Source organism: Mytilus edulis, chromosome 12, assembly GCF_963676685.1.
Source record: "Mytilus edulis chromosome 12, xbMytEdul2.2, whole genome shotgun sequence".
NCBI classification, from domain to species: domain Eukaryota; kingdom Metazoa; phylum Mollusca; class Bivalvia; order Mytilida; family Mytilidae; genus Mytilus; species Mytilus edulis.
In genome coordinates this window covers 30,107,357-30,123,472 of record NC_092355.1, presented here as the reverse complement: position 1 = coordinate 30,123,472, position 16,116 = coordinate 30,107,357, and the positions used below count along the sequence as shown (strand labels likewise).

Below are 16,116 nucleotides of genomic sequence, written 5' to 3'. Positions count from 1 at the left end.
GAGTTAACCTCAGATGACCATATAAGCGATGTTAACATAAATATACTAATGATTAGATATAAATAGAGTAAGCCAACACGTGCATTTTAATTTTTATAGGTCTGTTTAATTTTACTTTATAGATTAAAAATATGTATTTCCCGTCGTTTTTACATGTAGAAGAAAAATTTTTAGTGGATCGAATCAGTCATCAAATGAATTACCTTAATTAGTTTTACTTTCAATGTTGACATTCCTTTCCTTTAAATAAACAGTATACGTACAAAGCATGCGTTGTCCATCTCTAGTTAAGGGGTTAAATTGAAGTTCACATGAATACGGATTTAATGAGGTCGACTTATTCACTTGCAAGTGAATCATTCATTATCAATATTATTTAGCTTATTTTGACAAAATTGAACCATTTTGGCTGCTAAAAGCGAATTATTATTTCACCTTTTCACTTTTATTATTGATTGAACAAAAACAAATCATACTTTAAATTTTTATACATCTCGTAGGCTAGCTAGTGCACCTCTAAGATCAATGATCAAAACTGAATACGAATTAAAGACCGTTGCAGGCTGATAAATCTTTTCGGTATTTTATAAATCCAGCAGTATTTCCACGTGTTGACATCAACCAATCGCGTGCACGAATTTCAATGAAAACATCGGGTAAGTTTCCTTCCTTGTCAAAGTGATAAAGTTGTCAAAAAATTGAAATGACAGCAAGTTTCGTTTGTGAATACTTTTATCTTTAAATATATAAGTTCAAGGTAAGTATAATGATTTACAGTCGTTGCAATTCCTAAATGTTTACATTGCAGTGTTGAAATTTTGAAAACGAAAGTTATTCTTTCATTTTGATTGCAGAAAAAATCGCGGGAAACGCTACACGACACGTGCACGAGGGCGCATGTGACTGATAGTAATTCTATATCTGGGTAGATGTTGCTTCACATAACAGTTCCTATTATGTTTTACATAATAATGCAGATATTACCATGATTACCTTTTAAACCCTTTGGTCATTTGGTACAAGATGTTGGTACAAGATGTCAATATTGACTATTGCATTTGTCTGAGATCCCCCCCCCCCCCCTTTGTATAGATTTCCCCCCTATATGAGGGTGGTAATGCCCTTTACCGTTAGGCGTCAAATGGTCATTTTCGGCTACCGTTAGCGTCTGACAGATTGGTTAAAATGTTACCGTGATTCGTCAAAATATTCTTATTGTGATTCGTCAGATGTCTCTTATAATTATCGTTGCCGTTGTTTTTGGAAAAAATAAATAGGCTAGCGTGATTTGTCAAATTCAGTTGATTTTTTTATTGTCTAAAAGAAAGTGTACATTTTATCGTCATGCCCTAAAAATTACAGTTAACTTCATATGACAAGAATTTTTACCGTTTTACATCATGAAGGTACCCCCATCACTACCCTCCTATATACCTGAATAATATAACACAAGGTAATTAGAGTTAACTCACATTTTTGAAAAATGTCACCCAGTCGCGAAATTTCATTATATGCCGATTTAACAAAAAAACACCCTGAAAGGACAATTCCAACCAGAAAATTAACAGCCAGATTTACAGTGGAGTATCCGGTGTCGGTACATGTGCGGCAATGATTTACCGTGGAATATCTGGTGTCTGTACATGTGCGGCAATGATTTACAGTGGAGTATCTGGTGTCTGTACATGTGCGGCAATGATTTACAGTGGAGTATCTGGTGTCTGTACATGTGCGGCAATGATTTACAGTGGAGTATCTGGTGTCTGTACATGTGTGGCCCGTGATATCGCACATTAGCTGATTTCGTCATATCAACACAATAACACAAACAAAATCTTTCTTGTTATTGATTAATCTTCCAAAGGGATAAAAAAAAAGGAATAAAATTGATAAGTTCAAAACAGTCTGCGACGTTAACCACTAGCCCGTTGCCCCAGACTAGTAATTTTCAGCTCGGACTAGTAAATTTTATATATCGCTAGCCCGACCGGACTAGTAAGAAATATAACTTCCTTTCTATGTTATTTGAAATTTGAACATATTTGAAGTTCAAATTGACAAGTAATGCAGAAAAGATCGTCAAATCAATGTGTTGCGAAGTCTAACTTGAACTATAGAGATCGATAATTGTACATTTCCTGAGGAAGTGAAACAGAAACGAAAACCAGTCGCAATAGTTCCGGTAACTCGATCTGTCTTATAACCAGTAGAAAGTGGACCAACACGGACACATTAAATTTTCTAATAATGACGGCAATTGTTTATAAAACGAAAAGACTAACAAGTTTTCCCCCGATTAATTATATATCTTTAATGTTATAAAAATGTTTTAGTTTACTTCACATCACCAATAAAGTTATTAAAATAGATTTATGTCATTATGAGTTACCTTTACAACATCGTGTTGGTACACTTCGATTTTTTGGTAATTAGAAAGGCCGGAGAACGTAAAAATTCTTCAATGTACCGACGGGCAAAGCCAGGAAAGGCTATAAAACGAAAAAGGTCAAATCATGACGTTTCTGAACAAAAAAAAATCTGAGGTAACCAGGACCAGAGGGTTTCGGATCTCCTGTAGTTGGAAGAATGACCGTCATCCTTAATAAATAAACTCATACTACAACAACCTGTTGATGGATAAGTTGAGATATATTGATGATAAAAGTAAATTAAATTTGTATGAAGGACTTAATCTATTGATCAAACCTTACCTCTCTAACTCAAACTTTAAATTTAGAAAATTTTACAAAACTTATAATCAGTGACCATTCATTATTAATTGAAAAAGGAAGGCATTTTCAAATTCCTCACTTTGCAAAAAATTCGAAGTACTAGATGATGAAAAACATTTATTAATAATTTAAATTATTCTCACAATTCAAATATTAGATTAACATATTTTAATTGCATTAACAGAGAAAATAATTCATTTGCTAATCTCACTGACAATGACATATTTATATATATATATATACTTTAACTTAATCCATCTACACCAACACAGAGACATATATACACATATGTATATATGTCTCTGACCAACACAAGTGAATAAACTAGTTTCCTTTATAAAAAAGTCAATGGAATTGAGGACAGGGGACCCTTTAATTATACCCCACGCAACGAAGTTGCGCAGGGTATAATGTTTTTGACCCGTCCGTCCGTCCGTCAGTCCGTCCGTCAGTCCGTCAGTCCTGTTTCTTGTCATCGCAACTCCTCTCAAACCACACAACAGAATTTCAGGAAACCTTTTCAGATAATAAGGACATACTATGTAGTTGTGCATATCGACGGGAAATTGCGATTCAATTTTTTTTCTAGGAGTTACGCCCCTTTGAACTTATTTACTTTAATGTACTACTGCAACAGTTTGTCATCGCAACTCCTCTCAAACCACACAACAGAATTTCACGAAACCTTTTCAGATAATAAGGACATACTATGTAGTTGTGCATATCGACGGGAAATTACGATTCAATTTTTTTTCTAGGAGTTACGCCCCTTTGAACTTATTTACTTTAATGTACTACTGCAACAGTTTGTCATCGCAACTCCTCTCAAACCACACAACACAATTTCACGAAAACTTTTTGTGCATATCAACAGGAAATTACGATTCAATTTTTTTTCTAGGAGTTATGCCCCTTTGAACTTATTTGCTTCAATGTACTTCTGCAACAGTTTGTCATCTCAACTCCTCTGAAAACCCACAACAGAATTTCATGAAATTTTGTAGATAATAAGGACATACTATGTAGATGTGTATATTGACAGGAAATTATTTTTCAGTATTTTTTCTTATACAATTTTTTTTTCTTATACTTATTTAATTTCTCCAATGACAATGTGGGGACGTGTGGTATGTGAACGTGCACACTAAGGTTCTTTAATATTTACCTGAATTTGTACATGTATATATATACTGATACAATGTATATATAATGAGTAACTTAGTTATTGTTTTTATTTGTTTTTGTTATATGTCACAAACTGTAAAGTTTATATGGCAATAAAACTTTGAATTGAACTGAATTCTTAATGTTTTGCATGTACTGCAAAGACAATAACAAAACCAATGGGATGTCTAAATTAAAACTGAAGCAATTATTAAAAGACTATGAGGAATAAAAAAAACTATAAATTACTTGGAAACTCTTTGTTTTTGTTATGAACTTATCATGACTAAAAATAAATAGTGTAGGAAGTTTTCCTTGTTTAATAATTTTTTGAAAATGTAAAATCCTTAAAATTAGCTTAAAAAAAATAATTTTCAACCAGCTAAAACCCTTTCAGGTGTGCTCAAAATGCAGGATTTTGCATCTTAGATTTCAAAATTTTTTTGGGGGGGGCATGCCCCCAAACCCCCCTAGCTGGTTCGGGTCACTTTACGACCCTCACCGGTGTCGGTCTAGTGGAAATTATTCAGGACTAGTAAATTTAAATAATTACTAGTCCTATGGACTAGTACCCTCAAAAGTTTTGGGTGCAGACTGTCAAAAGGTAATTAATAACTGCAATCTCGGGATTTACCATATTTGGACTATTCCCAATAACAAATAATTACATCATCAGATAAAATTTGTTTAATTTAAGTCAAATTTATAACAGATTAAAATAATTTTGCTCTGCATCCTTTGGAGTATGTTTGATTCTAACTCCGCTATATTTCGTAGTAGAAAATCTTTGTTTTATTCAAATTAAGCTATTTTGGAAGGCATGCTAACGCAGGAAATCATCGGACATTTGAGGAACACTCAGAACAGGGGTTTCCCTAATTTTGGACACACATTGTCCAAAATCTAGAGGATGAAACCAAACAAACAGAAGATTTTATGAAATAAAAGTATGATATGAACATGATGAATGTGTTCACACAATATTATCCAATTATTGGTTTTATCAGTTGAATGAAGTGAAGTCGTCTTAAGTGCACAGATGCTCCGGACTGCACGGTATGTACAAAACAATGAACAGAAAACAAAAATCGTATACAGCAACAAAATTTGAAAAATCATTTTAAATGTTTCATTAATTATATTTCAGAATGGCATACTACCACATTCCTGACCCGGAACAGTTGATTGAATGTCCATATGATAAAGTTCACATGGTAGCTGCAAAGCGCATGCAGTATCATCTGATGAAATGTAGAAGGGTAAAATTTATAGTCAGCTTCATACAAAATGTATTTCAGTCAAAGCTAATACATCTCAATAAATTACAAAAAGAAGCATTCAATTGTTAAATAGTTGTAACTCAGGATTCCTTTGTTCATGTTGTTCACTTGTGTTGTTAAGAGTAAATGTTATCATAGGCAGACATGGAATCGTATATAGTTTGTTCTCCTTGGTCCAATGATCATGTTGTCAGTTGGGCACAAACACATGGGACACAAGTAACAAAAGAAATACAAGATTAAATTTTTTTACCAATTTAAGACTTAAACACTTGCAACTTGTTCTTTATATTAAAATGCCAGCTCGGCCATGTAAGCATTTATAGTGATTCAGATAGATTGTTTAATTTGGTCTGTCAATTAAATATATTAACGATATTTCTCTTGTGAAATAGATATAAAAAATCTACATTTTATACATGTAAACATGGTTAATATAATAATGTTGAACAACATATTGCATTCTTTGGTCTGTTTTTCCTATGTATCAATAAATATATATATATATGCAATTCAAAAACTAAATTTCAGAATAATCTATAATAATGTGTTCGTGTAACATTTGGTTGGTACATTTTATTGTTTATTCTGCACATTATAAATGTGTTTCAAAGCCTGTGAATAAAAATATGAACATCTCACAAATAATCAACTCTAAAAAAAATATTAAGTACTACATATTAACCATAGTAATCTTTTAAAACAGATTTTAAATAGGTATATTCTGTCAGATCATGGCCGTAACTAGCCTCTTTTAATAGTGAGGCAAAATATATGGCGAGGGGATTGTGGGCCGCTCAAAGCCCCCAGAAGCTCTGAGAAAAATAACGTAAAATCGTGCATTCTGAGCGTTTCCCAGACTCTTTCTTGCATTTAAACGGCTTTATTGATTTTTTTTCGATATTCTGGTCCTAAAGCAAAAACATAGACTCATTGTAATTTAAAACTTTTAGATTCTAGAGACAACATTAAAAGACCGATATGTAGGATAAAGCAAAAATTGATATGCTCATAATTATTAATACCGGATCTGTCTGTCTGTTCTTGTTTTGTATTGTGCTTAGACTTTCTTTTTATGACTAGATTTAAATATAGTGACATTGCAGTACATGTATTATACTTTAAGTACTAGTACTGCTCAAGTCCACACTAGGGACCATCTTCACCATGTTTTTTACGGTATTAGTGATTCTTTCAAAGACTTAAGTATTGTTGAAGACCTCTCAAGATATAGAACAGGAACAAAAACTTTGACCATTGATTATTTGTGTTTTTTTCTATGCATTGACTTTGTGTGCGATTAGGTCCTGTGAACGTGTACTCCATATTCCTTTCATTTCTGTTAAAGGGTCTCAACTCGACTTCATGCAAGTTTAACCCTTCAATGCAAAAGGTCATATACCTTGTTGGTTATTTTTCAAATTATTTGATACCGGGGAAAAGGTGACCTTGCTTTAATTCAATCCATGTCAGCTATCTTGTTTTATTTACAAAACAAAACCTGTTTTATATTCTTTGATATAAATTTCAATTATCCATGCAGAAAGGACCATTTTTTTTTTGTGTCCAGTAGCATCATATATTCTTAAATTATTTCCTCGCACAATGTCTGGACATGCAACATTGCAAAACCACGTTTACAAATGAAAATCAACACTCAGACTATAATCATAAAGTAGGACCATAAATGAACAAAAGACAAACACGGGACACAGATCTAGAAGTACAAACAATAGATCATCAACTCTGAAAACTAAAAGGAAAATAGAAACATGGATAACGAAAAAACATACAGGGGCGACACCAGAGAGTGAAGGGAACTTGCTTCTTGCAAGACACTTTCCGTGAAAAAAAATTTGATATGAAGACAATCTTTTGTTGCATTTTTTTTTTTTTTTTTTTTTTTATTTCTAACATGAGGCATTTGCCTCATTTGCCTCAATGTAGTTACGGCCCTGCAGATACACTCATGTGATATGCTTGTTAAAAATTGAAAAAATTAAAAATTATTTAGTACTACATATCCAGTAAAACAATGTTAAATTGATTTTTAAAAGATCAATTTCTGTCAAATACACTCGGCATGATGTGGACCTTGAAAATTTACAAACTTCTACATATGCAAGTAAAAAATTGAAAATCACACCAAAGATCAATTATAAATGAAAAATTATTTGGTATTTCATAACTTGATAAACAGATTTTTAAAAGATAAATTTCTGTCAGATACACTAAGCATGATTTGTAGCTTGAAAATTTAAAAACTTGTACATGTGCAAGTAAAAAATTGATAATTACCCTACCCAAAATATCAATTATAAACATGATAAATATAAAATTATTTCGTACAACAAATGTACAGAACTCATAAAACAGATTTTTAAATGATATATGTGATCTTGAAAATATACAAAATTCAACATTCAAGTAAAAAAATTGAAAACCACAAAATATCAAATTATAAATAAAAAATTATTTAGTAGTTTTATAACTTGTAAAACAGATTTTTAAAAGTTATACATGTAGTTCTGTCAGATACACTTAGTATGATGGAATTTGAAAACTTACAAACTTTTCCATGTGTAAGTAAAAAAATGAAAATCATGTAAAATATCAATTATTAATAATAAAAATATTTTGTACTTCATAACTTGTAAAACAGATTTTTAAAAGATATATTTCTTTCTAATACAATTAGTATGATGTGGAACTTAAGAATTTTCAAAATTTTACATGTCTTAGTACATGTAGTAAAAAATTGAAAACTACACAAAATGTCAATTATAAATGAAGATAATTTCGTACTACATAACTTGTAAAATGTATTTTAAATGATTAATTTCCTTTTCCACTTCGAATAATTATGAGTTTAAAAACTACACACTTGACGATCCTGTTCAAAGTTTATCTTCCTTGTCACTTGTGTTCAGTGATTTCAAGTGCTATGAGACAGGATGTCATGGTTGTCATTGTTTTTATGTCCTGGTTTACGTGAATTGAAAAGTCTTGATAAATATTTCCTGAGAATGATTTAAAATAAAGTGTAATTGAAATTAAGGGCTGAAATAAGTGGTGTTGCACCTTAACATGTGATTTGATAAGTGTTGATAAACTTTTTTCTGAGAATGTTTGAAATAAAGCTTAGTTGAAATTTGGGCTGAAATAAGTGGTGTTTAACCTTAAAGAATTGTTTCAATTAGAAAAAGATATACACACAAATTTGTTCTCTGTGGCATATATAATACATCATGAACTATCACATGATGTGTGTCAGACATGATACATGATGCAAATATATATTGGAAACACATGAATAACATGGATAAAAAGAGAGATAACAAAAATACTGAACTGAAAAGAAAAATTCAAAGCCAAAAGTAACCTAATGATACAGCAAAATCAAAAGCTCAAACACATCAAACAAATGCCTAACAACTCATATTCCTGACTTGGTATTAATACATAATTACTGTCTTTTGATGAGGTAAATATGGGGTTAAATTAACTTTTGAAAAACTGATATTCACCGAGGACAAAGGCCGAAGTAAATATCACTTTTGAAAAAGTCGATTTAACCACATATTTACCAAACAACAGATAGTAATTGTTTATTCATATCCTGACATAACCATGATAACCAAGAGAGTACAGACAATGACAGAGAGAAATATATGAAATGACAATTGTTTACCAAAACCAATTGTTCATCAAACTATTTTAACATTATTATAAATGACAATTATTTACCAAAACCAATTGTTCATCAAACTATTTTAACATTATTATACATGTAAAATCACGCAATGGTATGAGCAGTGAATATACATGATATACTTATTATTTAATATGCTCATTCATTAATATCTTTAGTTGTGTACTTTTAATTAATTTTGTTCATCTTTTAATTTTAGAATTTCACAGGAAGAGAATTCGCCACATGCCCTTTCAATGCCAGACATGAGATGCCTAAGCCTGAGTTGAGGTACCACATTGCTAACTGTCCAGACAAGGCTATGTTGGAACCAATACTTAGTTATGGTAAGTGCCAAACAGCTTTCTAGTCCCCTACTCAGACTACACGAATAAATTTTATTTTTACAGGACATTCGGTCTGGTAAGCATCCTAGCTTTACCAGACCGAATGAAATTTTACAAGACCAATTTTTTTTACATCTAATTGTATATTATCCGACAAAAAACAACAAACATATGACTTTGTTGTGCCCTACTCCTCCCCAAAATGCACTAAAACAAAATGACGTAACAAGAGGGTATATTATTGTGAAAGTTGTGCACAATTGCTTGAATGCATTTCAGTGAAGAGTAATGTCCCATTTTATTGGATTTTGACAATGTTTGTGAACTAAACATAATTTAGAGTTTCTGTATAAAATATTATTTCCTGTTTCTTCTTTCTTTTTCATATATCTTTGGTTTTCAATTCTAGTGTTTATATTTCATAGCTGAATTTTGTGTTCTGCTTGGATTTTTATTCAGTTATTGTATTTAATCGGCAAACCTGGAATTATCCTTATCCGTTCCCAGAATCTGATCCGGTTTTATTTACATTTCCGGTTGTGCCAATGATGGACTTTTGGTTTGCACTTTGTCTCGTCTGTCTGTCCATCTGTCAGTCCGGCAAATCAGTTTTTCACACTTGTTTTTTTCATGCTTAAGGATTTGATTTGATATTTGGTACAGTAGACTCCGGCCAATCGGATACCCAAAATGTCAGCTAAAAATATCCGATTGTCCGATATATTCAATTAGCCGATGAACGTATATTCCTCCAAGTTTTTTTTCAAAATTGACAGACACAACCCTAAGATACCAATAGGTATTATAGCTGCTTTATTAATGGAAATTTGTAACTAATCTCAATGTTTTTTTCAGGTACAAGTTCGGATAATTCGGTTGATTGAGTAATAGATCGATCAGATGATTATAATGTATTTTGTTTATCTGTCAGTCTATTGATTTTTTAATTATGTGTTGATTATCTGAATAAAATATGTACCTCTTAAATAATGAGACTTGTTGTTTTTGCGTGATTTGTTTCATTTGTGTGTTTAAACAGGTAAAAGCTAAAAATAGCTATGAATTCTCGGAAGTAGGCCACAGGTAAATCTATTAATAGCTACGAATACTCGGATCTGATTTTCTACAGTTTTTTATTTATAAAACCCATTTCCAATTTCAAGTAATACAACTATTTTTATGATTATAAAATTGGACATCAAGATGAGTAAAATTAATTTGCTTTTCTATCTTATCTGTCGTGGTTCAAAATAAAAGGCTGAATATTATGTAAAGTAGGAAAATGGCGTACGTGTGTACAAGTTACATAATTCTAATTCACCTGGGATATGCTATTGACACACGATTCCTTATTTTTACACGGGACTTCTATATATATTTTAATAAATTGTTGAGAAAGAGGTACATATCATTCATATTAATAAACATTGATGAACATCACGCAGAGTTTATCATTTCTGTCGTGTCCTTGTTTGTGAAGTAAATGATAACGATCACATTTGGATAAACACATAACAAACACATCTTAGGCAAAATATATTATCAGATTTATATAATAAACAAGACAACAAGAAAAATAATGTTTTATTTGACTATAAAAGATCGTTTTTATTAATAAAATGAAACATTTGTGTACTGAAGTTTTCTTAAACTTCCTAATGGCGCAACTTCCGGCTTCATTTCCTGTCAAGAAAAATATGAAATTATTTCAAAATATTCGATTGTACATGGTTTTCACACATTTTTCATGAATATTCCTATCCAATTAGCCGATATATTCTAATAACCGATATTCGATTATCCGATGTATTTTGACTGAAATGTATAGGGAATGGTTCGGTGTTTTGAAATTATATTACAATAGCCGATATATTCGTTTAACCGATATCCGATTAGGTGGAGTCTACTGTATAATGTTTTATCATGACAAGTTTCAGATCAAGTTTTAATTTTGTTCCAGTCTGATGTTGTGCAGTTTTAACCGTTTTTTTGTGACAAAAATGTCGGTTATTGAATTGGGAGATGTACAGCGGGTGGCGGGTAGCCGGGCGGTCAGCAACCAAATGTTGTCCGTACAATTACTTATGAACCGTTCAACCAAAGCTTCCCAAATTTTAACATGTTGTAACTGATGACAAAATGGAGGTCAGGTTCAATAATGACGGTTTTGACTTTTACTGTTCAGGAGTTATAGTTCTTGAAAGATTGAAAAAATGGCGTTTCCAATTAATATTGTTGCATTTACTCATGAACTATTCAACCTAAGCTTTTAAAATTTTAATCTGTTCTTACTGATGACAAAATGGAGGTCAAGTTCAATAATGTCAGTTTTGACTTTTACTGTTCCGGAGTTATAGTTCTTGAAAGATTGAAAAAATGGTGTTTCCAATTAATATTGTTGCATTTACTCATGAACTATTCAACCTAAGCTTTTCAAATTTTTATATGTTAATACTGATGTCAAATGGAGGTCAAATTTGTAATTGACGATTTCACTTCCACCATTCATCAGTTATGGTTTTTGTGATATTGCCAGGACACAAATAAATGTTAATAAATCAAGTTTGCTGTCGTTGTGACAGCCTCTTGTTATTATTATATTGATAGATGAAGAAATTAAATATTTGTAAGAGCAAAGGAAATGCACACGCCATAAAATGAAAATATAAACAAAGATTTTTCACCTTTCCTTTGAAGGATTTATTGAAACAAAAACATGAAATATTATTTCTTTTATATCTCTAAAATTCATTTTTCCTGATAGGTCCAACGCTAGCTGTGGCTTCACCCTAAGGTAATAAACAATGCAGAACATCAAATGAGATCAACGAGGCGCGTGTCCCTGGTTTTATTGCTACAATAACATCCAATTAACACCTTCAACTTTGTACCCACTTCAGACTACAATTACATGCGCCAGAATATACAGTCATTGTAAATAGTGAACACCTGTTGAAAACTCAAGATTTTCATTAATGTCCTTAAATCTCCAATCAATGCATGCAATATGCTTAAACATGATAAATATCGTTAAATGAGGCAATACACTAAATTAAATGATGAAGTATATTCACATTTGAATTATGTTTTCCTCTTGTTTGATTTCAGTTCTTCACAATTTGTGTCTGTATTTTCAGGACAATGATGCACACATAATTCATTTTGCAAGCTTAATATATGTACAAAGAGAGTTTAAAAAAAAACTAAATTATAAGATAAATATATTATTGTTCTAAAACATGAGGAAAAGTAATCTCATAATACAACAGGGTAAACGTAATACTGGCTGTTATACATAATAAATGATAAAATACCATGTAAATAAATGTTTAAATTTTTTTCTATCAATATTAACTTTCTTGTCCCTAAAATTGTTCTATTATTCTTTTCATATTTATTTGGAATAAGTAATTTTAATTTGAAAAAAAAAATCTTTTCTTGTCGCTTAATAGTTTCTTGTCGCTAAAATAATTCTTCTTGACGCTTCTTGTCGCTTCTTGTCGCTAATTAGTGAGACAGCTTATAGCAAATGTTATCCAATGTGAATGGATTTTTTTTTCTTATTTGGAAACAAACTGATACCTAAATTGATGAATAGTTTCAGAAACATGGTCAACCTTGTCTACATTTCGTATTGTGACCTGATTCCCTTAAATAAGTAGACATGCTTGTAAGTTCATGACCTTTGTTTTGGATTGTGGTTTTTGGGCATGTGAATTAATATATAGGTCAGGCCTATTGTATTATGAATTTTAACATCATAGAATAAATTTGAGATCAAATAACAAATGAATATCACGTTAAATAGAGAAATTGGGACATGCTAACTTTTTTTATTCTGCCATCAAAAAATGTAAAGAATTTTTACAAGTGACTTTTGATGGTTGATTGGAAAATTTTGTATTAAACCCTTCAAACATGTTTCAGATAACTATAACAATGTCATAAATGCATCAAAGTATTTTTTCATTCCATTTGCATTCAATGGCATAAAATTAAATTACTTTTACGAGTAAATACTTGGCAGATTTTGTATATCAAAATATATCGAATAATTTTCTGATCATAAAAAATACGCTAACAATCAGACTTATAAAATAATACTCTGGGCCTTAATAAGGAAAAAGAGCACTACATAACCTAAAAATAGATGATGTGTCATTGTTTTGATGTCAATAACATAGCTGAAAGGATTTTCCCAAGAATTCAATGAAATTCTATGAGAGTAATAAAACAGTTATAATAGAAATAGACGATAATTTTGCATAATGGTAATAGATGCATACCGAAAAAAAACCATGGCCCACTTTCAATAATTAAACTTTCTACCCTCCCACATACAATTAAATGGAAAATACAAGTTATTTGTGTTTGTGATTTTCAGAACAGTCCAAGAATCAAGAGGATGGGAAGAATTTCAAAGGATGCACTGATCTTCCTAAATATGATGACCAGAACAGACCAAGTAGGGGTGCTGAAAATTGGGACGAAGGTAAGAAAAACAATGACCACAGTAAAGGTCAACTCCTGAAAGTTGGATGGCATTATGAATAAATGTAAACAAAGAGTTTTCAGCAGATGTGCATACAACTAGTTTGAAACTGACGACAAGTGATAGCAACTGTTGGTACATTTTTGCACATCTGATTTTGGCTTCTCTGTAACCCACATTTCTAGGTTCATTCAATAATTTAGGTTTACAGTAATGTAGATCAAATTAACATGTCTTTTTCTAAGATCAATGACAAAAGAAAAGATTTCTTTTTGTAGCAATGTTAAAGCAATTAAATTGTTACAGTTCTTCTATAAACACTTGCAAAACGAACCATTGGTCAATTTGCTTGCAATGTTTGTTTTGATGCTTGTAAACAACAGGTATGTAGTCTGTTTACTATATACTGGAATTTGATTGGACAATAAACATTATATTCATTTCATGTCAGTTTTAATTGTCTAATCAAATCCCAGTATATATTGAAACTCCACCTACCTATTGTTTGCAAACATAGCAAGCAAGTCGATTAAAGTTTTGTTTTGCATGCTTTTATAGAAGAACTGTAATTGTATGTTAAAACAAAAGTGTTGTTTAATATAGAATTTATTTATCCTACCAATGAATCAAAATATTAATCTAAGGAGGGAGCCTTTTGCTCAGTTGCTGAAGCTAGTATTTACATAATTTTTATTTTGTTCTGACAAAATAAATGTGTTTTGTAATAACAACTAATATTGCCATTCAATTATTTTGATAGAAATTCCAGATAATCCAAGGATAGGAGTTGATCCTTCTTACTTTGCTAGGATGGAATATAAAGATATGTCAGGGTAAGTATAGCATGTATAGTTATGCATGATATGGTTCAGTATTTAATGAATGATATAGCACTATCTCTGCCCGGGCTGTAATATTATTCTGTGAGATGCACAGGATTAATATATGTAAAAAGTTTTGATGTATATGTTACAGTAAATAGGTGAAATTAGGAATTACATGTAATTACTAAACATTTCAGTAAATACCTGTAATTACTAGCCAATTTAGTAATTACATGTATTTACTAGTTGTTTCAGTGATTACTGGTAATCACTGATTTTTAATGTCATTTTTACAGCTATTTACTAACTTGATGTTTTTGTTTTAAAATTCAAAACATAATTCAAGATACCAAATAAAAAAGTAAAGGGTAGAGTATTTTAAGTGAGCTTACTTAGGGATGTTGGAATATAAGACACATCAAAAGTGCATACTCTTCAGTGTTTTATGAATTGAAACTGGAAAATGGTTGTTTTATAGGTTTTGAAACTCCGTAAATATATGCATGCAAGACAATGATATCAATTCAAAATTGATTTTCATAATTTTGTTAAACTAAAATCTCCATCATGCACTGTGGTTTAAAACTTTAAAATCATTTTCTCCAAATATCCTGGATTTCTACCAAACTTGGACAGAAGCTTAATGCTTATGATCATAAGATGATATCCAAAAGTAAAGTTTGAAAACAAATCCTTTTTTTCGTATATTACTTATAAAAGGACTAGTTTTTCCCCAGTTAACATTACATACACTCTGCAGTTAAAGTTTTTAAAACATTAGAATTTATAAACCATCCTGTATTTTTACCCAATTTTGACAGAAGCTTCTTACAGTACTAGTCAAAAGATAGTATCTAGAGGAAAATTTTAATATTTTTTCCTCATTTTTGTTGAGCCTGCGATTAACAGCAAAAGAAGACTATTTGTTCTGCAAAACCCTTACAATTTTAATAGCTTAATACATCAATAACCCATCTCTAGCTAGAAGGTATTCAATGAGGTCCAAATATTCACTCGCAAGTGCACAACTCATCAACCTTGTTTCTCAGCTAATTTAACAAAATAGAACCAGATTGGCTGCTAACAGTGAATTATAATTTCACTATATCATTTTTATTAATGATTTAACAACAACAAAAAAATATTTATTTTTTTTATATCTAGAAGCTAATGACATAACTTTATCTTATCTTTATAAGGTAATAAGTCTAAATATTCTTCAAATTCAAAGTTTTCTTTAAAAAGTTAAAACATAATGCTTTGGGAGAATTTTCCATTTCTGATTTCCATGTCTGCTGAAATTGGTAAAAAATTATCTGTATAATGATCAACTTTAACAATTTTGGATTAAAACTAAACTTAGTCCATATTTATTCAATAGATTTTTTTATACAAATCAACCATTCAAAATTTTAAGAGTACTAACTGATCTTCTAGTTAGTATTACCATAACTTTTGATCATCTAACCATAATACAACATTGTTTTAGCAGTCAGTAAATAGGTGTAAAAATTCATTTTAAAATTAGTAATTACTGGTAATAACTGGGCCGTTTAAGGAATTACTTGTATTAACTAAGTGCATCG

The 16,116-nt window shown here is 30.8% G+C and overlaps 1 protein-coding gene across 9 annotated transcripts in view; it reads left to right on the top strand.

The window, feature by feature from the left end:
* The first annotated feature begins 598 nt into the window (after positions 1 to 598).
* LOC139498221 (uncharacterized) overlaps positions 599 to 16,116 on the top strand; it is a 291,388-nt gene continuing 275,870 nt past the window's right edge. For 2 of the 9 annotated variants that reach the window (XR_011657854.1, XM_071286589.1), the window contains exons 1-5: positions 601 to 656; positions 5,044 to 5,155; positions 9,088 to 9,214; positions 13,599 to 13,706; positions 14,467 to 14,539. Coding sequence is in view for 6 of the 9 variants with exons in the window: in XM_071286589.1 (XP_071142690.1) it covers positions 5,045 to 5,155; positions 9,088 to 9,214; positions 13,599 to 13,706; positions 14,467 to 14,539 (419 nt within the window). In the remaining 3 variants the exon portion in view is untranslated. Of the gene's footprint in view, positions 758 to 837; positions 926 to 5,043; positions 5,156 to 9,087; positions 9,215 to 13,598; positions 13,707 to 14,466; positions 14,540 to 16,116 lie in introns of those variants that run through there. The other 7 variants (XM_071286591.1, XM_071286588.1, XR_011657855.1 and 4 more) reach the window with 5 other exon arrangements.